Source organism: Trichophyton verrucosum (genome assembly GCF_000151505.1).
Source record: "Trichophyton verrucosum HKI 0517 chromosome Unknown contig00080_128.r1.exp, whole genome shotgun sequence".
In the NCBI taxonomy this organism is placed as follows: Eukaryota; Fungi; Ascomycota; class Eurotiomycetes; order Onygenales; family Arthrodermataceae; genus Trichophyton; species Trichophyton verrucosum.
Genome location: NW_003315589.1, coordinates 137,343 through 157,214, shown reverse-complemented (window position 1 = coordinate 157,214; position 19,872 = coordinate 137,343). Strand labels below are relative to the sequence as shown.

The 19,872-nt window shown below is 49.8% G+C and overlaps 6 protein-coding genes across 6 annotated transcripts; 3 read left to right on the top strand and 3 right to left on the bottom strand.

The window, feature by feature from the left end:
• Positions 1–2,214: 2,214 nt before the first annotated feature.
• On the top strand, positions 2,215–2,478 carry TRV_00767 (uncharacterized protein; the record flags this gene model as incomplete). The annotated part of the gene is made up of 1 exon (XM_003025063.1): positions 2,215–2,478. One exon carries the CDS (start codon positions 2,215–2,217, stop codon positions 2,476–2,478), a length of 264 nt encoding a protein of 87 aa, XP_003025109.1.
• A 511-nt stretch (positions 2,479–2,989) lies between these two features.
• Positions 2,990–7,066, bottom strand: TRV_00766 (uncharacterized protein; the record flags this gene model as incomplete). The annotated part of the gene is made up of 2 exons (XM_003025062.1): positions 2,990–6,703; positions 6,767–7,066. 2 exons carry the CDS (start codon positions 7,064–7,066, stop codon positions 2,990–2,992), a joined length of 4,014 nt encoding a protein of 1,337 aa, XP_003025108.1.
• A 1,748-nt stretch (positions 7,067–8,814) lies between these two features.
• On the top strand, positions 8,815–12,163 carry TRV_00765 (uncharacterized protein; the record flags this gene model as incomplete). The annotated part of the gene is made up of 2 exons (XM_003025061.1): positions 8,815–10,068; positions 10,106–12,163. The coding sequence occupies 2 exons, from the start codon at positions 8,815–8,817 to the stop codon at positions 12,161–12,163; spliced, it is 3,312 nt and encodes a 1,103-aa protein (XP_003025107.1).
• A 2,767-nt stretch (positions 12,164–14,930) lies between these two features.
• Positions 14,931–16,434, top strand: TRV_00764 (uncharacterized protein; the record flags this gene model as incomplete). Its single annotated transcript, XM_003025060.1, has 2 exons — positions 14,931–15,297; positions 15,377–16,434. The coding sequence occupies 2 exons, from the start codon at positions 14,931–14,933 to the stop codon at positions 16,432–16,434; spliced, it is 1,425 nt and encodes a 474-aa protein (XP_003025106.1).
• Positions 16,435–16,686: 252 nt separating this feature from the next.
• TRV_00763 (alcohol dehydrogenase, putative) lies at positions 16,687–17,978 on the bottom strand (the record flags this gene model as incomplete). Its single annotated transcript, XM_003025059.1, has 3 exons — positions 16,687–17,459; positions 17,529–17,685; positions 17,850–17,978. 3 exons carry the CDS (start codon positions 17,976–17,978, stop codon positions 16,687–16,689), a joined length of 1,059 nt encoding a protein of 352 aa, XP_003025105.1.
• A 355-nt stretch (positions 17,979–18,333) lies between these two features.
• TRV_00762 (uncharacterized protein) lies at positions 18,334–19,418 on the bottom strand (the record flags this gene model as incomplete). The annotated part of the gene is made up of 2 exons (XM_003025058.1): positions 18,334–18,713; positions 18,842–19,418. The coding sequence occupies 2 exons, from the start codon at positions 19,416–19,418 to the stop codon at positions 18,334–18,336; spliced, it is 957 nt and encodes a 318-aa protein (XP_003025104.1).
• Positions 19,419–19,872: the final 454 nt, after the last annotated feature.

Genomic DNA, 19,872 nt, shown 5'->3' with positions numbered 1-19,872 from the left:
GTTGGTAACGGGTAGCGAGTTTGCGTGTGAGAAGAGAAAATGCGTAGGTAGGTTAAAAAAAAAATACAAGAAAAAGGCAAAGGCGAAAAAAAGTAACTAACAAAAAGGAACACCTGGGGAGAGGTTTTAGGGCATGAAGGGAAGGAAAACGAGAGACACTGCGCGGTTGGAAATGATCACGTTTACTGTCTGCAGCGTAGAGTTGATGGGCAGCACGCGAGAGCCATGAAGCAGCAGCAGCAAATGATACAGGAGGGAAAACGCTGGAACGGAAGGACCAGCAAGCGCGAATAAAGCGAATGGCGAGGAGGGCGAAGCAGGAGGAAGGGTGACACCTATGGTCTTGGTGGAGGTGGACCTGGATGTATCGGCGTTGGAGGAGCGAGTTGTGGCGCAAGCTGACGGGCTAAATTCTCGTGAGAAAAGGAACTGGTAGTGCCAGCCTCGGGTCTGATGGGATCGACGGTAACTTGATAGAGCCAGTATCAAACCACCAGCAAAATTATATGGATTGCTGGGGGACGTCGCTGGCAGGTGTAACGTGTGATTCGAGACGAGACCTCCGTCCTGCTCCAAGTCGAGAGACAGAGAGACAGAGCACTACTCGAGGATGTCCGTTATTGTAGCACCTTAATAATAGGTGTTTGATTCGTGACGGTTTAACCGTTCGTAGTTAGGCGACCAGGGATGCCGTACAATACCGTAGGCCCTAGTAACGAATGCACTGACTGGCCTAGAAGCCTTCAGATGTACTCCGTCTGGAGTATGAACGTAGCCGGGGGCTGACTGCACAGTGCAACAGCAGCCAAAATCAACAGCCTTCCTACGAAATAGGTGCGGGATGGCAATGACGAGCGGCAAATGAGACACCGTATCAACCGTCAATAACTCCCTTTCTGTCGATGGCAAGGCAGAAGGAATCGTTCGTGAGGCGGAGGGCCGGATACAACGCCACGCTGATTAAGACGCCTCCACGAGCCCCCTGGTTCGAGGTGACTGGCAGCATATACTCCGTATATCTACCAAGGTCGCTCAACTGGAGGAACGCGGCTCAACGGCGCCTTCCTTGGAGGAGTCGTAGAGTCGGCATGGCTAAGGCGCAGTTATGGCTGGTGGATCACGCGTGAAGGGAGCCTCTGGCGATGATGGGACGTCGAGGTTGGCGGCTCGAGGTTGAAAGCAAGTCGATGTTTTTCGCTGGTCGTCGAGGCTGACTCTTTTTTCTTGCGTATCGTCGGTATTTTTGGTATTTGTATTTTTGGCGTTGCCGGCAAGCGTACTGGAAACGGGGGGCGTGACCGTACGGTATGGTCAGTACCGCTATGCAATACGAGAATACGCGGCTCGTGGCCGAGCTGCGGCTCAGCTGCGCGGCCAGAGCGCTCACAGCGGGTGCTGATTGGTCTGTGTTACTCACGGCGCCCCACAGTGTGGAGAGACCCCTGTCGGGGACGCTGTTCCGTATTGTAAATACGGAGGTAAGTCAGTATATAGTCTGCCTCAAAGGGGAAGCTAAAGAAAAGCGCAAAAAAAAAAAAAATCGAAAGCGATCAATCATACCGAGCTGTGTCGGGTCGTCTTGCGCTTGATATCCGCCACGACGACTCATGCAAGCGTGGAGACGGCTTGCATCTGCATCCAGGCACGGCCGATCACGCTCGAGACATGACTTAGGCCGGAAAAGTCGCCACGGAATGCAGTGTGCCAAGTTTCATGCTATTATGCAGGCCAGCGGTTGGAGAAGAGCCTGGTTTCTAGAAGACCGCTGTCCTTCCCGGCTCGAAGCTAATACATACCGCAGACAGGGCGTTTTATCCTGGCTATAGCTTGTCAAGGCGCTGTTTCATCGGCTGTGCGGTGGCAGAGATAGACATGGTTGGCTTGCTAGATACGAGCGCAAGGAGTATCAGAGTTGCCCACCGGCTTAACCGAAGATATATTCAGACAAGACTTAGTTTGCTGTGCCAATGCGGCCACACTCTACCCGAAGTGTCCCTGACGCCCGCCTGCAGAACCTGGCCTGCCTTTCTGGCGAAACTTGTCCAGTCTGGGGTAGTGAGACTCGTGCATCGGCTGTGATTGGTACGCTCGCCCTCCTGTGTGGCTTCGTTGGGCTCCCCTCTCTCCCCCTTGTCCGCAAACCAGCAGGGCATGGCGTTGTTGAGCTTACCCATCCCTCCGTACGGAGTACTTACTATAGAGAGATGATATCAGATGAATATTTTTGTCGAATCATTTTGCTTTTTCCTCCCGCTTCTCCCTTCCTTGACTCGACCTGAGGATGTTGTCGAGGGCGGACAAGTGGAGATTGATATCATGACGACAGGGGTGGTGCCGCCTCACCTGGCTGCTGCTCCATACTGGAGCGTTATTGATGCAATGACGTTGTGCCAGATGCGTTCGAGATTCGAGCTTCCAACTATTGCATGGAATTGCATGAAGAGGGGTTTCTATTTGCCACCGACTCCAACTATTTAAAAAAATATGGGATCAGATGCGTCCGGCAAGCGCCCAATAGAAAAGTTACACCAACGGGGCGGTGCTTTGGCCTTTTGAAAACAAAATTTAAATATGCACGCACCCGAGGCCAAAGAAACTAACTCACTCCAATAATAATACCAATATTAATACCAATAATTATTGCATTGATGGTTATGTTATGGCCACAAATGTAATATGTTTATGGGGGAAGATTTGGAGGGGGGGGGGGGGGACAGGGGGTTAAACCTCCCTCAAAATTATCAATGAAGTACTCCGTAAACAAAGTTAGATTTGAACATGGTCCAAGAAAGAAGAACTAGGAGATGGGGGATTCATCACGCTAAAACAAACATTGAGAATTAAATAATAAAGGCCAAAAAGCTGTATACAATGAATATCAAAACAAATACAGGGGCTTAAAAATATACGCTGAAAAATTTGTAAGGATGAGCATAAAGTTGGGTATCATTGAGAGTTTGTGCTCCTGCCTGCTCTCGGTCGTCTTCTTTCAAACATGGCCCTTCTCTGCATTCCTTCTCTTTGCCTCTTCTAATGCCTTCTTCAATCTTTCTTGTTGCTGCTCCTCTGCTGTTAATGTATTTGCTGCGTGGGGTGTTGGTACGCCAACTCCCAATGCAGGAGGGGTATTAGATGAGCCTATACCACCGGGAGAAGACGTTGTTTGCGGCCGAGAGCTGGGACCCGAAGGGGGTGTCAAGGATGCTCCCGCGCCAGAGCCCTCACTAGAAGCAACAGCTTGCTCGACACACTCAAGAACCTCCTCGATGTTCATGATGATAGCGCGATGGCTAGTTCGGATACTAGACATTCTCGACTGCAAATCATCTTCAATCTTCTTATCCTCTTTCTTTTTCTCCTCTTCCAGGCGGCGGAATATATCGGCACTGGAGTCTGCGACCTTGGCTTCGGCCACAGAGACGTCGTAGTCCGCATTATTCAACAATCTATCCGCGACGCCAAAGCTTTCCAGCACGGACTCTGAATTGGCGCCGAGGAATTTCACAAACGCCAGTGTGTTTTGCAATGTTTTGACGCCGCCAGTGGGGACAATACTAGGGGTCGAGCGGATAAGGTCCGTGTCAAATTTGTTAATTTTGGCTGAGATGTCATCCAGTAGTCGCTGGTTCTCACCAATCCCACGCATGCTGGTGTCGTCAAATATATCCATCAGCTTATTTGTTCGCTCGTCTCGGGCCTTGGCAGCATCTAGGAGCGTCTTCTGCTCCAATGCAGTGAATTCCTTCTCCATTTGCTTCAGTGCTGCAGTTTCACCCAGGAAAACGTAGTAGCGGCGCTCAGCCTTTTTCCTCCGTCGTTCTCGCTCAAGAACAGCAGCTACACGCTTAGCGTGCCTGAGCTCGAGCTTTTGGAAAATATCCACTGCATTACGCATAGCATGTGAGAGCTCGAATTTTCCTAATGCTGAAGGCTTTCCTCCCCCGGGCTGCAAAAGCTCACTTGTCTCATTATAGAGATGTTGCAGGCGCTTGATTTCCGATGCGAGTCTCTCGTCAACGCGACTAAACACAATCTCCACATACTTGTCAAACTCTTTTCGCTCCTCATTAAGCTGTATTTGCGCCTCGGTCTGCTTGAACTCATCCTCTAGCACGTTGATGTCAGAGTATCCAATCTCCTTATCATTGAAGAGTGAGTCAATGTGGGTTTCTGACTCTTCCTGGCGAGCTTGACGCTGGGCGTTGACTTGCGCCTGGCGCCCGGTAGCGCTATTATCCCAGGCTTCATGAGTTTTCTCAATAAAGGTGAAGTCCTCGGGGAAATGCTCGATTTCATCGCCGATAATAGCGACACGCGAGCTGCTTTCTAGTCGAGGCGGCGGGCCAGGAACCAAAGCTTGTAGTTCCTCGAAGGTTATGGTTGGTGAACCTTTCTTCGGTAAAGCTGGTCTGTTTGACAAGCTAGTTCCGGGCCGGTGGCTGCGGTAAGCCACACTCTTCTCTCTAATCAGGCCTAAGAATGTTTCGTCATGCTCAGCCCGTGATACTGAACGTTCCGAAGGGAATGCTGGTGGGGTCTGTAAGGATGGCTGAGCCATCACACGGCCACTTTCCACTGACGCTAGGCGCAAGGCTGAGTATCCCTGGTAAGCTGGACGACTCACGGCTGTGGATTGAGACGTTTTCTGCGAGTTTTCGTTATAGCGGAAAGGCGTGTAGACTGCATGTGGTGGCTCAACCGTGAACGGAGGTGTGTTAGTACTTGGCCTAACAGCAGACTCTGGGGGAACAGAAACCGATCGAGATGGGTTTGGATGAGCAGATAAGCCCAAATTTGGGTTTGATATTTGATTACTGGCAGCTCCTGCTGTTGGCTGTGGTCGAGTCGGGTTAGAGGCAGATCGATGTAGCCCATCTGAGACAGAATTATTTTTCTTCTGGTTAGTGAGCGCAGAAGCGAGTCGTGGTAGCCCACCGGGACTATAAGAGATTACATCATCCTGTTCACCAGGGGTTGGAGGGTCGGGAATAGATATTTTCGAGGGTACCTCCTGCGATGGTGCTGGTGCTGGTGCGTCTTTCGCCATCGAGCTTGACGCGGCAACGGGGTTTGGCGCAGGTGCGGGCTCGGGCTTCGCTGAAGGCTGTTGATCCAGAACATTTTCCACGTTATACAAGATTGCACGTAGTTTTGACTCCTTATGCATAAAGGCTGAGAAAAGCTTATACTTTTCCTCTTCTGACTCTGTTTCCATTTCCTTACGGAGCATGGTCACATACCGCGTCAAGGACGATTCATACCATGGATCAAGATCTTCATAAGGGTCAGAAATTGTTACGATTGACTGTATTGGTCGAACATCGGCCCTCGAGGCCGTGCGCATGGGGCTCTGCTGAGGGGAAGCATGGATGTGGGATACTGGGGTTGTCACTCGGGGGTAATCGAATGTTGAAACCGTGTTTGAACGTTGGTGAGGCTTTGCATCCGAGTAGCTAGAATGCTGGCTACTAGATATGACTGGCTGTGACCATGCTTCAATGACGCCGTCAATGGCCTTAGAATCAACGGGTGTGTTTGACTCGATAGAGCTGACGCTATCGAGACGACCAGATATACTTCCACTTTGATTTTTGGCAGGTTGGTTCGATGCATCAACTGGAGAAATTACATGTGAGCCTGATCGTGACGGTTGCTCAGGCGATACTTGTCCCGAAGTCACGCTGGCTGGTTGCTGTGAAATTGCCTGAGAGCTAGTCACTGGAGCTTGGGGAGATGGATCCGATGGCAGTTCGAATGTATTTGCCTTGTTTATAGGGGATTTTGTTCTAGCACCGAATTCAGCCGTATCATCTACCTCTTCTCCCGTAGAGTTAAAATGCTCCCAATCGGAAGGACCCCCAAATCCGAGGGCTGATGCGCCAGTGCTTGCTGTGGGGGTCGCACTAGAAGCTGCTGCTGTGGTGGCAGGGGGTGGGGTGCTGGTAGCGACCGTTGCCTGCGCAGCAAGTGGAGAAATAGCAGGAGCAAGCGAAGCTGCAGGAGTCTGAGCTTCCAGTGGCTGTGATGTGGGGGGAAGTGGCTGCTGCAGATTCCCATCTGGAGGAGGGCTATGAAGATGGTTTCGTGTCTCTCCAGACGCAGGCTGGAAATAGCCGCTGTTTCCTGAATTATCGGCATTTTGGGCTACGGGAGGTGCAGGAGGTGACACAACTGGCTGCTGCTGCTGTTGCTGCTGGGTTTCTGGGGGTGGGTATTGATATTGTTGTTGCTGTTGCTCTTGCTGATCATGTTGATATGGTGGCTGCTGCGGTTGCTGCTGCTGGTATTGATGTTGATCATGCTGGTATGGGGCTTGATGTGGTTGCTGCTGCTGCTGCTGCTGCGAGACTGGGTCGTATCGGTGGGTTGGGGGATGTTGTGAATAGACTGGTGCAGTTGGCCATTCAGAAGCAGGACGCTGAATCTCTGCTTGGTATGCCAGTGGTAGCGGTGGTGGTTGTGGTGGAGCATTTTGGTTGGCAACATAGCTGGTGTGATCTGCAGGCGGTGGCTGCTGCTGCCATGATTGTGGAGGAGGCGGTGGTGCCACTGGCGGATATTCAGGGGCCGTTACCCCATGGCTGGGGGGATAATATGGCTGACTTGTTTGGACAGGCTGTTGCCATTGCTGTTGCTGCTGTTGCTGCTGGGGAGCGTTCTGAGCCTGTGCTTGGGAGAATTCAAATGCGCTGGATGGACAGGGCTAAATGTAGTATTAGCATAGCTTCTTGACTCGATATGCAAATGTATTAGTGATCCTGCTTACTGGCAACGGCGGCGGTGCGTTGTGCTGGTCATGGACACTTGGCTGATGCTGGTGGCCGAACTGTTGGTTATATCGAACCCCCCACCGCGACGTATCTTGCTGAGCATGGTCGATCGAAGGAGTTCCCGACATAGGTCCATATGTGTTCGGGTTGTACGTTGATTGAGGCTGTACATGCTGTGACTGGTCACCTCCATGCCATTTGTTTGAGTGGTCACCAGCTGGTGGGAGAGGCGGAGGAGGAGGAAGAGGCGGCTGCTGCTGCCATGGAGGCTGCTGATAGTTCTGCGAGCCGTACATCACTGCTCTGCACAAACGAAATAGCTTAGCACCGCACGAAGTATATTGTAGCTAGATACAGCTTGAGTTTGTAGGGAGAGAGGGAAAAAAATCTCTTTACTTACTGTCGTTAATAGTATTTGTCCGTGAATAGTTGGATCAGGGCCAGGGGTTCACTCGGTATAATCCAGGGTTCATTTAGTTAAACCTCCCGTCGCGGTACCGAGAACCAGGAGAACGGTCGCCTGAAGCCGTGAAGGACGCCCGGATATCTCTCCTGAAGAATGATGATCGGTATGGACGCCGTCGCCGTTCTCGCCTTTTGCGATGTCGTTGAAGTGTTAGACGGAGTAGTTTAGTTCTGGTCAGGCGCAAACAAATGCGAAGCGCACCACAGTCTCATCACCAGATCAGGCGCGGTCACACCGTGAGACGTTGCTGGTCAACTAGTCACCCCAGCGAGCTACGGCTCCGTGTAAATCGCCTGGCGAGCAGCTCGTCGTCGCCGTCGCTGCTCCGTTGTTGTCTGAAGCGACGTCTGCGGTCGTCGAGTTGTCGTTGAGGCGGCGGAGCTCTCGTTTTCCCCTTTGGGCCACCTCGTATGCGCCGGCGCTGAGTAAGACGCTCACCGCCCGCCAGCCGCGTCTACGGGATATAAAAAAAGCAGCAAAACGCTGCGACTCAGCCATGATTTCGAGACGAGGGGGGGCCAACAGATATCGGGATACTGTCAGACAGCCTCGGGCTTTGCGATGCGGGCTGTCGTTGCACCATTTACGAGCCTCATTTTAGCGAGACGGAGGGCGAGGACGTGGTTCGTCGGTCTGCTCGAGGGCCACGGCGCCGGTTGAGACTCAGTTGGACGAGGAGTGAAACCAGGCAGCAGCTCTGCGATTCCAGGATATCTTACGCTTCACTAAGGTAGAGGGGGAGATTCTGCTCTCTTTGACCGTATAGATGGAGTACCCTACCTGGAAGAAGCAAACTAGCTGCGTGAATGGTGCTCAATCGTCCTGAAAAGATGACCCCTTTTGGCCTTCAAAGGTTCAACCATACTATGAAGAAACATGCGACAAGGGTCCATCTTTGTTTGATACGTTACTACAATGCAGTAGTAACTGTTTCTTGTTTACACATGGATGTTTGGCGCTTGAAGCCTCCTTGTTGAACTCCATAGTTATTATACCCCCTGGCGATGGTTGTATGAATGGCCGACATACCCGGTAGCATGAACTTCGCTTCAAGCAAGATGTAGCCTTTCATGTCTACAATATGGCATTATTCAGCGGACTGTTGGTTGGAGAAAGGCCCTTTGTTGTTGCCGAGACTGCTCTTGTCGACAACCACCGGCGGAAAGGATCAAGGAGTCGCTGAATTCAGCACGGGCTCCCATCTATGAAATCAAGTTACATGTCTGCTCCTTGTTGCCCTGCTTGTCTACCCTTTTCCTCTATTTAGTACTGTATCGCTTTATCCGGGGCTATATCAACAATGTTCTTTGATCTCCCTGGACATACAATAAACCTGGATTCCTCTATCCTAGCGGCCTACCTTCTAACCCAAGCTTCTCTGTGATTCCCGCTATCATCCACCGTGTATGGTCACCTCTAGGTCCCCCAACACCATCCAAAGGTCCAGCGTATTTTGAGACCTACGGGCTCGTTCGTTCTTCTGTCTTACCAACGCCTGAGCCGCATTGATTCTGTGAAACGCATAGACACCCTGATCCAATTCCACCAGCCTGATACCAGCATATAATTAGCTTCAAAATGTCCGAAGAACAGACTATAGAGGGCCCGAGTATGCCATGTCCGGTAAATTGTCCAGTACCTATTGGATCAGACTATGCCGCACCAGCTTATCCAGGCCAGCCAGACCTATTTAATGAAGTCGAATGGGGCCCGTTTCCTTCCAACGAAGATATAGCAAAGGCGTACAAAGTGTGGTTGATACCAAACAACACCCTAAAAGCATCCCACCCCGCTACCAATGGCCCAGCTGGTTGTCTGGTACGGAATGTATACGAGAGCATTCTAACTTCCCCAGACTTGCCAATTCGACGAGAAAATTATACTTTCCACCCTCCCAGGGATGCTGAACGTACTGAAGGCTGGACTTATAGCGACATTTTTGGCACTGAACCAGAAGTGCAGGAGCAGTCACCAGATAATACCATTTCTAGCGTACTGGTGCAAGGGCATAACCCTCTTATCGATACAAAATACTGGACAAAAGCAAGGCTCCAACCAGAACTGCGATCACGGGGAATCGATGCAAACGGTCTTGTTGCTGATCTAAGACAAAGACTCTACGATGATGAACGGCAAAAGTTGAGCATCCTCGGCCACCAGGAGAGGAGAGCCGAGGATAAAGGTAGTTTCCTACCTGTCCAGTCATTGCCAGAATGGGGCCTTAAGCGCAAATCCGATGATTTCCTAGTCAAAATTACTACACAAAGTCGTTTATCAGCACTAGATATGTACACCTGGGCAATACATCTCAGCCCATACAACCCCGCATTCTGGACCAGCCGCGCATACTTATATTACCAAATGGGTCATTTTGACCTAGCTATCGGGGACGCATACCGCGCACAACTCCTATGTGAGAAACTTGTCAATCCGTTAAACCGCCATACTCAACCTGGTATCTATATTCATATATGGGACGCCGTCGAGCGCCACATATTGCAAACACCATCCAACGGGCGCCAATTTTCCCCGGAAGTCCTTCTGTTACGGAAAGGGAACGGAGTAAACAGCTTCATTCCCTTAGTGCGCAAAGCAGTCCATCATATTATCGTGCTTAGCCTGTTGGCAATGCAATGCTGGGAAGATTACTCTGCTACCGAACCGTATCTAAGGACCAGACTTATCATGGCTGACCGCGACAAGATTGCCATGACAAAGAGGCAAGGGAAAATAGCTGAATTTATTCAAGAAGCAGGAAAAGAAAAAAGACGCGATGCTCGTGAATATTTTTTTCGAGCGACATTATGGCTTTATTTCATGCCGCCAGTATCCGTATGATAACTACGATGCTGCTACCGCACTTAAACAGATTGCAGATAAGTTGAATGCGGATATGATAAAAAAGTCACAGGCGCTGGTCTATCGTCCTGCAAAGATCCAGGTAGACGTGGACAGTGGGAGTCTGTCGGTATATGCATATGAGGACATACGCAAGGGAACAGTCATTTATGTAGATGAGCCATCAATAAGGGGCCATCTTCAACCCCTGTACAAAACCTCAAAGCATTTCTGCGAGAATTGCAAGCGCCCGCTTAGCACTGGTGGCTCCCCACCATCGCCCCCTACCGAGAATAAGGCTGTACAGGATCCAAGTTGCACCTGTTCCAATTCCATCTACACTCCTCTGTACTGGTGCAGCGCCGAGAGCCCTAGCTCAAGGGATTCTTCTACAAACTCGTCTGAATCCACGGGCGGTCGTCGAAGGCCGGGTGCCGAAACAGACAACGGACAGAAGACCACAAGGGGGAATCCTTCAAAGAGACAAAAGACACGCGATGATCGTGCCAACAAACAGGGGCTTTCGTGCTTAGATATTGCAAAATCTTTATATCATAATCGGGCCTGCGGGAAGAACTGGAACTGGCTGCACAATGCAATGCGACCAAACTACTGGAAGTCTGAATCTGTACCACGGGAGCTGGGCTCTCTGTCCCATTCAAACGAAAAACATGGTACTTTATTGAGCTTGTTGCTTAGAGAGGTGTTTGACATCACTCTTCTCCGGCGTGAGACTGATAACAAGCCTCATTTGCTGGCCCACGAGATTGACGAGCTAATGCCAATCCTACTGTGGCGTGCTGCAGGCAAGAATATGCCGTTCTCGTTTGCAGCGAATATCCAGGCTCCTTTTGACATTCTCTCATGTCTAGGTGTGAACATTTTTCGGGACCTTTCATTTGATACCTGGGTGATTCAACTTGTCCTTCGGAAACTGCTGATGTCGGTCATCCCCTGGCGTGCTCCAGGCGAGGAAAGGCGCGAGGACATTCCTGAGACTCAGGATGAGGTCATCAAGCGTACAAGAGAGATCTCTAAGTTTACTCCAAGCGAGTCGAATTTAATTATGCCAACGTTCCCCAACCTTTATGTCTTTCCTGCAATCTCTGTGTTCAACCATTCCTGCCCTCCTTACCATAACGTGGATTGGAATTGGGATACAGAAATTCCCAACCGCCTTATTCTACACGCCAACAGGTTTATAAAGCATGGAGAGGAGCTATTTATACGCTACACCAAAGCACCCCTCCCCAACAATACAGCTGTGAGACTATTTGGTAGAAGCTGCCTTTGTTCTGGCTGTGGGAGAGAGCGGTCGAATTCTCCACCTTTGCCCGATTATTTCGGGTTTGCGACCAGTGATGAGTCTGAGCCAGAAAACTCCTCGTCTTCAGGACAACCAACCCAAGGGCTTGGCTTGACTCGATGGAGGTCGCCAGAGCCTAGCGAGGAGGAAACTTCTGGTGACAATGGCAAAACTCCCGAGTCAAGGGAAAGAAGAAGCGGGGGTAGTAACCAACAGAGAAACGCGGAAGGTGACGATCAAGAAGAAGACGAACTTGAGGATTATAAGAGTAGTTCTCAGGAGGAGTCAGCCTCGTATTCAAATGTTCATACCTATCAGGGGCGCACACCCTTTGACTACAACCAGGCTCGTGAGGGGCAGTCGAGAAATCAAACTACTGATGATGGGTACCAACTGGCAGCACAACTTGGTCTTCAATCTATGTCAACTTATCTCGAGCCAGAGGCTTCTCAGAATAGCTCTCAGCCATACGCACAGACTCGAGAAAGTCAGCACAGTCAACAAGGGGAGGAAACCCGTGGACCTCCCAGCTCTACAGCAGCTAGGAATGCCATGCCACCTCCATCTCAAGGTTTCGGTCCAAGAGCCAGTCTCACTCATGCACGCCGCTCGCAATCTCCACAAGCCTCGTCACGTCGTCGTGGAGCTTTGATAAAGCACAAGGGAGTTCTCATGTCTTCTTATCAGTACAATCAACTTATTGAGCGAGAGCGGAAAGCACAGCAGGAACGCAGTCAACAAGGGGATGATACGCAAGGTAGCTGTGATAAGCATGCCAATTAGCTGATTTGGTGCGTATAAGCTCCATACGTGTGGCTGCTTTTGGATTTTCTATCTTTTTTGGATTTATATGTTTTGATTAGTTATATTGAATTTCCCGAGTTTTGGTTTTTTTCTTATTCCCTCAGTGTCACATCCATATAACTAAAGATTAAACGCTCTAAATTTGTCATTAGGCAGTAGGTCTATAAAGTGACTTGAACTTTTGGGTTGTCAAATAGTACAAACACCTTTTTCTTTCAAGTCGTCAACGCATAATGCCTGCTTCAATTTACATGTCTGTACCATTAACTGGAATTACCGGACTTCGTCAAATCGATGGCGTTGGGCTGCGGTTAAGTAAACAATTCAAATGACTAATGTTGAACAAATAGTTCATGGGTTGTGCCACAGAATCGCATCTGAAAGAATGCACGAAGAATTTAGCGCGAGGAAAACCCCGAGACAGTGCCTCCGTGCGGCCATGCTGTATTTGTGAAACGTTGATGCCGCTATTGTTATTTCACTCCATCCATCTCAGGAACAATGCTTGTTCTGTTGCTGGATGGTTAACATGAGGGAGATAATCATGATTCGATAGCATGCATGCACTTCCCCCTGTCCCCGTGAGTGATGCTACGTATGAGCGCTAGTAAGAGATGTGGCCAGAGGGTTGCAGGTTGACAAAATAGCAGATCAAAGCTGCCATTGGGCGTTCAGGCTACTGTGGCAAATCTAAAATCTCCCTTGCTCGGTTACAGATGTGCCCGCAGTCATCTCGGGGAGAGCTAGATTAGGCGAAGACGGGCTTATCCAAGGCCGTCTTCAGCTTGGGCAGGACGCGGATCCGCCGGGATGGCCGCTTGCTACGGCAGGACTAGCCGCATCAACAGCCCAGATATCCTGAATTAGAGCAGCCCAAGCGGCCGAGGTACTCCTAGGTCAGCCTATCGGACCTGTAGATCTGGTATGTCTCAGCAAGGGTATCAAAGATCGCGAAACGATCGGCCAGTGTCCGTTCAAACATGTGACTTAAAACTTTCTTAAATGAACGAACAGCCATGTGGTTGTAAAGTAACAGCCTCGCAGAGTGACTCGAACTCGAAAAGACGGCGTTACTGGGCAATGAAAGGTTGAAGCCAGAGTGGCCGCATGGGATAGCGTGCGGCACAGCAATTCAACACAGCCTCATCGTGATGGATAACCACCAATCAGCAGTCAAAAGAGCACCGCATCAGAGCATCCTGAGGCATGGGTTGCATCATTTGGCGTGTCTCTGCATCGCAACCCCCGAGACTATCAGACGAAACGCCGTCTATATGATCGTGTATTGACGTTGGCGTTGATGTTGCGGCTCTAAACTTTGGCTTCGAGGAAGGTTTGTGCTTAGTCATCCACTCCTTTTCCTTCTAACTTCAACTTTTGACGACGACCTCGACGACCTTGCAGCCTACGCCGTAACAGACCCCGACTCCAGCTCCAACTGCAGATGAGAAGGACAGGGCGTATTCCATACTCTGCTCATCCACCCTTTTTTTCGTTGCCTTTTTCTTCATCAGCTTCTTCTTCCTTTCGCCCTGGTTGGAGAGGCGGCGAGCCGCTGTCCTGCAGTTATGTACGCCGTTTCACTCCGGTGATTTTTACGACGAGATGCTCTGCCTCCTGCAAGTGACGTTGAGAAATAGTAATAGTATCGCAGATACGACCCTCTAGACCGCTTATACCAAGAAAATTATACGCCAGGATGATTGCTGCCTTGAGGTGGACCCCGAAAAACCCTTTGGCTGTACATGGAGTGGGGGGAAAGAGTGCCGAATATGCCTTTGATATCAATCAGCACGCCAACATGTAGCATCCTTGAAATGTTGCAATGTTCGAGAACATCCCCAGATTATCAGAGCATCTTCTGATACATCTCAAGCAAGACTGGTATCTGCCAGTTACCATTATTCCAAAACGGATGCCTCCCAGCTTGGTTATACCACTGGAGGGCGACTTCATGTTACTCGATACCTCGCCCCTGCAAGGCATCGTATATCCCCCATGAGAATTGTTGAGATTGCCTTAAAATAGTCCAATATGCACGACCTGCATTTAGACCTGCAAGCTGTGCCGCAATCCAGGACCTTTTCTTACCACCCTGGCCATCGCTGCCTGGCGAGGGGCCCTGAAGAAACCTGGCCATAATGCGGTTTCGACTAGCCCACTAGTTATGCAATGCTCACTTATTCCAGGATTCCCGCCGTTTGGTACACTGGGGGCATCAATCGAGATGGCCCTAGCTCCCACCCATTTGGATGGCCCATTGTTCCCCTTCCTAAACTCCGGCACATGGAAACACGGGATAGCCTTCTCGCGTTACTCCCAGGCGTAAGCGCCGCTAGTCATATTCAGAGACTGACTGTGATTTGGCCGCTGAATAGTGCTCTAGATTTGTTATTCCTGCCTAAGTGATCTCCGGCTTCGCATTCGCTCAGGCTGCGGAGTTTTCATACGCCCCCCTACCACTCCGGCCTACGGCGGCCTCTGTAGATCCCGTCTTAATGACTATTTCCCCAGTGGAGTTTAAGGTACAAAAGGAACGCGATTACTCCAGAACAGGATGGAGGGGAGAAGTCAGTTTCGCTTTTCCTTACTTTACTTATCAGTGGGACTCTTCCTAGGCTAAATAATCTAGTCCACTACTTTTGTACCCTCTTCTCTCCATTGTCTGATATCCTTGACCCTCTCTACCACTCCTCACATGTCGGCTCCAACTAAGTTACTCGGAAATCTATCACTCGGAAGTGACATGTCCTCTACTCGCGCAGGGTCCCAAAACCAAGGGCAAAAGCCTCCATATACTACTGAAGAGTCCTCTGATAGCGAATCTGAGGAAGAGTCGTCAAGTAGTGAAGGAGAGGTGGAGGAAGAAGAGGAAGAAGAAGAAAATTCTCCATCGTATCCTGTGACCTTTTCTGGAAAATCATCCATTGTCTATGACCTTCAGATGTTATCTCATAGTGCAAGGGCGAAAGCCCGGCATGGACTAAGCGGAGACTTCTCTGTCGATAAGTGCAGGCCAATTTATGGTGGTGGATATGACTTCCATGTCGTTGATTATGGTCGCGTCTATGTTGGCGAAGGACCGATGGCTTGCTCATGTCCAGACTTCCAAGGTAGCCGCATTGCTTGTCGACATATTTACGTTAGTTTACCCTGCTTAGACTCCTCGTCATACCTGATATATTTTTGCAGCTAACAATGGAGCTTCCTTCTCTCAGTGGCTTGTCGATCAACTTCATCGGCGGGTTCTGACTAGCAGACCCTCCGGAGCCCTCAAACTATCCCAGAACGGAGAATGTGAAAAACTGGGCCCCATGCTAAAACTCATTGGAAATCGCATGGAAAATATATGCCAGAAAGTGGAATGGCCATACATTCCTACCCCAGGCACTCCCCCTGATACACAATGCAGCTCGATGTCTATGTCACGCCCCGAGAAAGCCAGAGACCTCCTTTCAGCCTTCAGTGCAGACACCATGCCCGATGAATTTCGCCCTGAACTTGTGGAAACGATTAGGCAGCCTCGTACCCCCGAGCAATGCGTCGTCCAAGGTGACTTCGAGGCCACGATGTTTCGTCTTGCTGTGCATGATGAAAATGTCTATGCCAGTCTTCGCAAGGTAATGCCTTCTGGGGCCCGTGCTGCCATATTCTTTGACAAAGTACAAAGACGGATCCGTTCGCTACTTGCTGATTTCAATCGGTACCGACAAAAAGGAACACTAAGACAATCAGACCATACGGCCCTGGAGGTTGATGTGGTTGCTGACGAGATGCGAGATCATCTCCGGCTAATCCAGAAGAATATGTTTTCTCGCAGTCCGCATGGCTTCAAGGGAGCAGCCGAGACCCTTCTCTACCTTCTTCGTGCTGTCTGCCAATTCAACTTTGATGCCTTCGAGACAAGCACATGGGAGCGTCCTTCTGAATCGGATGAAGCAGCAGAGGACCGAAACTTATACTTCCAGCTCATTTATAACCCAGTCAATGGCGATGATTTCTTTGTTCTCTCATGCCTGGAGCAGTTACCAGAAGACATCCTGCAACAAATCACCCCTCAACTCGATAATATCTTCAGCGACATGCAAGTGAACGCGGCGCCGGTGCCGTACCTCCGAAAACTCCACAGTATAATAGCTGGCGACATTCCGACAAAAACTGCTGTGGGCGCTGCTCTGATACCTGGTGCCAGCGGACAAAAACGCCCATCGACTGCTGCGTCTGGCAGTGGTCGAAAGAGAACAAAGTGAACAAAGAAGCAAATTATCTGGGATTATTTGCTCTAGAGTGTGTTTCCTTCATATCTACATAATCAGTGGCTGGACCATGTCTTATAACTTCGTCTCTTCTCTCAGCTTATTGTCTTACTATTCGAAAGTACCCCTGGTGGATAAGATGTTAATTTAGGCTTATTTACCATATCAATATAAATAAACCTATAGCTCTCCTACAATTGAAGTTATTCTCAATCTGTAGACACCGTCTCGTTACCTGCATAAAAGTCAAGACAAGTCTAGGACGACCCTTCCCTGCAATTCGCCCCGACCCAGCTGCTCGAAGACTTCCGTAAGCTTTTCCATTTTCTCAACACGTACATGAGCCTTGATGATGCCCCTTGCCGCAAATTCCATAACTTCAATTGCATCCTTTCTGTTCCCTACAATAGAACCAACTACATTAAGAGACTGAGCAACCAGGAGCCCTGGAGAACAAGTGGCGATTGGATCTCTGCTGTGTGATGGAATTCCGACACAGACCAATGTGCCGTTTGAACGCAGCATGAGTAATGCTTGTGCGTATGCGGCATGGGATCCGGTGCACACGATGGCTGCATGAGCACCAAAACCCCCTGTCAGGGACTTCACCTTTTCGACGATCTCTCCCGTCCCCTTTTCATCTTGTGAGAACTGAGTGATGTCGATGAAATGCTCTGCGCCCGACTCTCGCACGACACCCTCTTTGCTGTGATGATCAATGCCAATGACTCTGTGGCCGAGACCACGACTGGCGAGTTGCGTGGCTAGATGACCTAGCCCACCCCCGGCACCGGAAATGATCACCCATTGACCTGGTTGGGCCTTGGAGCGTTTGAGTGCAGCGTAAACTGTTATGCCGGCACATAACATGGGTGCAGCCTGTTCGGAGGGCAAGTCATCTGGAATAGGGGTAACATAGTGTGCTGATCCAAGAATGTACTGCTGGAATGTACCTGGGCTATAAAATCCAGACATCTTTTTGTTGATGCAGCATCCATCGACACCATCAACGCAGAACACTAGTTTCCGTCAATTTGTTCGTTCCATGCAGACAGTACTGATTCAAGGGGTATTAGAGGGGCACCTACAGCATTTGCCACAGGCATGAGCAATCCATTTAATGCCAACACGATCACCGATCTTGAGGCCGGACTTTTCAGCCCCAGGGCCGAGTTTGACGACCTTTCCAACACCTTCATGACCTCCAACTTGCCCTGCTTCAGGTGGGAAGGGGAGAGCTGGCCACTATCCACATGCAATCAGCCAAAGATAGCCCAACCAGAGAAAGCTGCCAGCACATACGCTGTTGGTCATGAGAGAATAGTCAGAGTGGCAGACTCCTGAGTGAGTCCTAGACTTGGAGGTCAGCAGGCTTGTTCACGGCGACTCCTGATGTAGTTACAACACACGCACAGGTTAACGAGGACTTCATCAGGTCCAGGCTCAGGAACCTCTACCATCACCACTTTGGTCGAGACTGAGCCTGGCTTGTCATATACAGCAGCCTTTGCGTGAGTAGGGATCTCTGAGTCCGTCATTTTCGCTCGTGTTGAATTGTAAGTAAGTAGGTAACTAGTTATCGTTGAGGGGATGCTTGTTAGTTTCCGTTATCGGTAACCATTAGTTACATTGAATCGCAGACAGGAACTCACCCTTTAAATATCGTGTCCCGAAATCAAGCAGTATCACCCCGCGATATGTCTGGAGGGGGATCCTTGCTATACAGGACAGCTCCATGGTTGGGTCTCTGCCCGTATCTGCGCTGGCGATCGCACCACGTTCACCGAGCGGAGAAAAGGAGAGCTGGCGCTGCCCAACCTCGGCTTTAGGTCGACGTCTGCGCTGTAGAACACAGGTATTGACATTGGTTAGAAAGGTTGTGATTCATCTGGGTCAAGATGGGGAGATACTGTATGCCCTCCAAGCAGTTAGATGCCAGATGTTATTCTTATCGTCGTCACTGAGCCCTCGCTTCTCTAGCAGCAGCTCGACCACTCTCATCCACCTCCTCCAGGCAACCAAGTTTCCGCCACCTCCGATATTACAGACCGGCCAGTCACTTCCGAACATGATTCTTGCAGCGCCAAAGGTGTCGAATATGACGTCCGTCCATGGTTGTATGGCATTTATGGTAGCCGATACCTGGAATGTATCGCCTTGCCCCTCCTCTTCTGCAGGCAGAGGCAGAAGTTCAGAAAAGAGACCGGAGAGCTTCATGTAGATGCTAGGATAAGCTGAAAGAGAAGTGATATGCCTTTTCCACTCGATGAATTCTTGATGGTTACAGGTTTCAGGTGGTAATATGCGTAGATTCGGCTTACACAGATGGTCTATTTGCCATTTAGCAGGTTGTGGGAGGTAGATATTGGTTGTAATAGAGCAAGGGATACCGAAGACTTACTTAGTATCAACTTCACCTGGCTGCCGTATTGATATAATTTCCCCGCTAGCTGCACGGTTTCTTCAAGCTGATGAAGTCCACCACTCCTAGCATCGACTCCGAGATCAAATGTCAGTCCTCGTTGCCCCAGCCATCGTAGGCTCTGAATAAAGCCGTCCTCCAACATGGTGCCGCTTGGTTTGTCTTGGAGCAGATATCTCACTCCCTTGATCTTTTCCCACGCACTTCCTCCGTTGTTTTTTGTCCTTTCTTGTATATTGGCCATGTATAGCCCCAGTCCTTCTGGTCCTAGCGGAACAGGCGCCCAAGGGATAATGGCGAGACATAATTCCTTGTCTGACGAGACATGTCCTTCTCCTTCAACCGGAGTCCCGCACGCTATGCGCGAGATGAATGATATCTCCTCAAAAACAGGAGTCCAATCATGCGGTCTAAGTGATGATCTCCTATCTGTCTCTATGTATATAAAGCCCTTAAGAGAGTACTCGGCTGGCAGAGACGATACTGCTGCATCAAGGTACTCTTCAACCGAGTGCTGCGAGCCCAGCGGATTAGAAGGTGAATGCCATGCTAGCATATCCAGCTGCGAGGCTGTCTAGAGGTGCACATGAGAATCAATAATTGGAGTAGCCATGCTCAAGCTATACAGACATTTGTCAAGGCGATAGTTAACTAGTTGTTGTGTTGTCGATAACTAGTTAATGGTCACCAATTAGTTATGTAGAAGAGATCCGCAAACAACCTTGTGGGCACGGCTAGCTAAGCTAACGCTTGGAGTCAACCATACTCCAACCACAACCAAACTTCGTAGCAAGTCGATTCCAGCCAATTTACTCTACTTGACTTCAAAAAGATGGACCAGAGTAGTGAGTGTCAATGACTATTATATTATCTGATTAACTAATTAACTGACTCGCTTCGTCGCTAAAGAATCACTTCACAGTATTTTTGGGCCAGCATCATCAAGGCCAGGGACATAAAGAGCGTAATTGGTCGTCAAGCGTCAGGAACGCGGGAGAGAACCAGTGGTT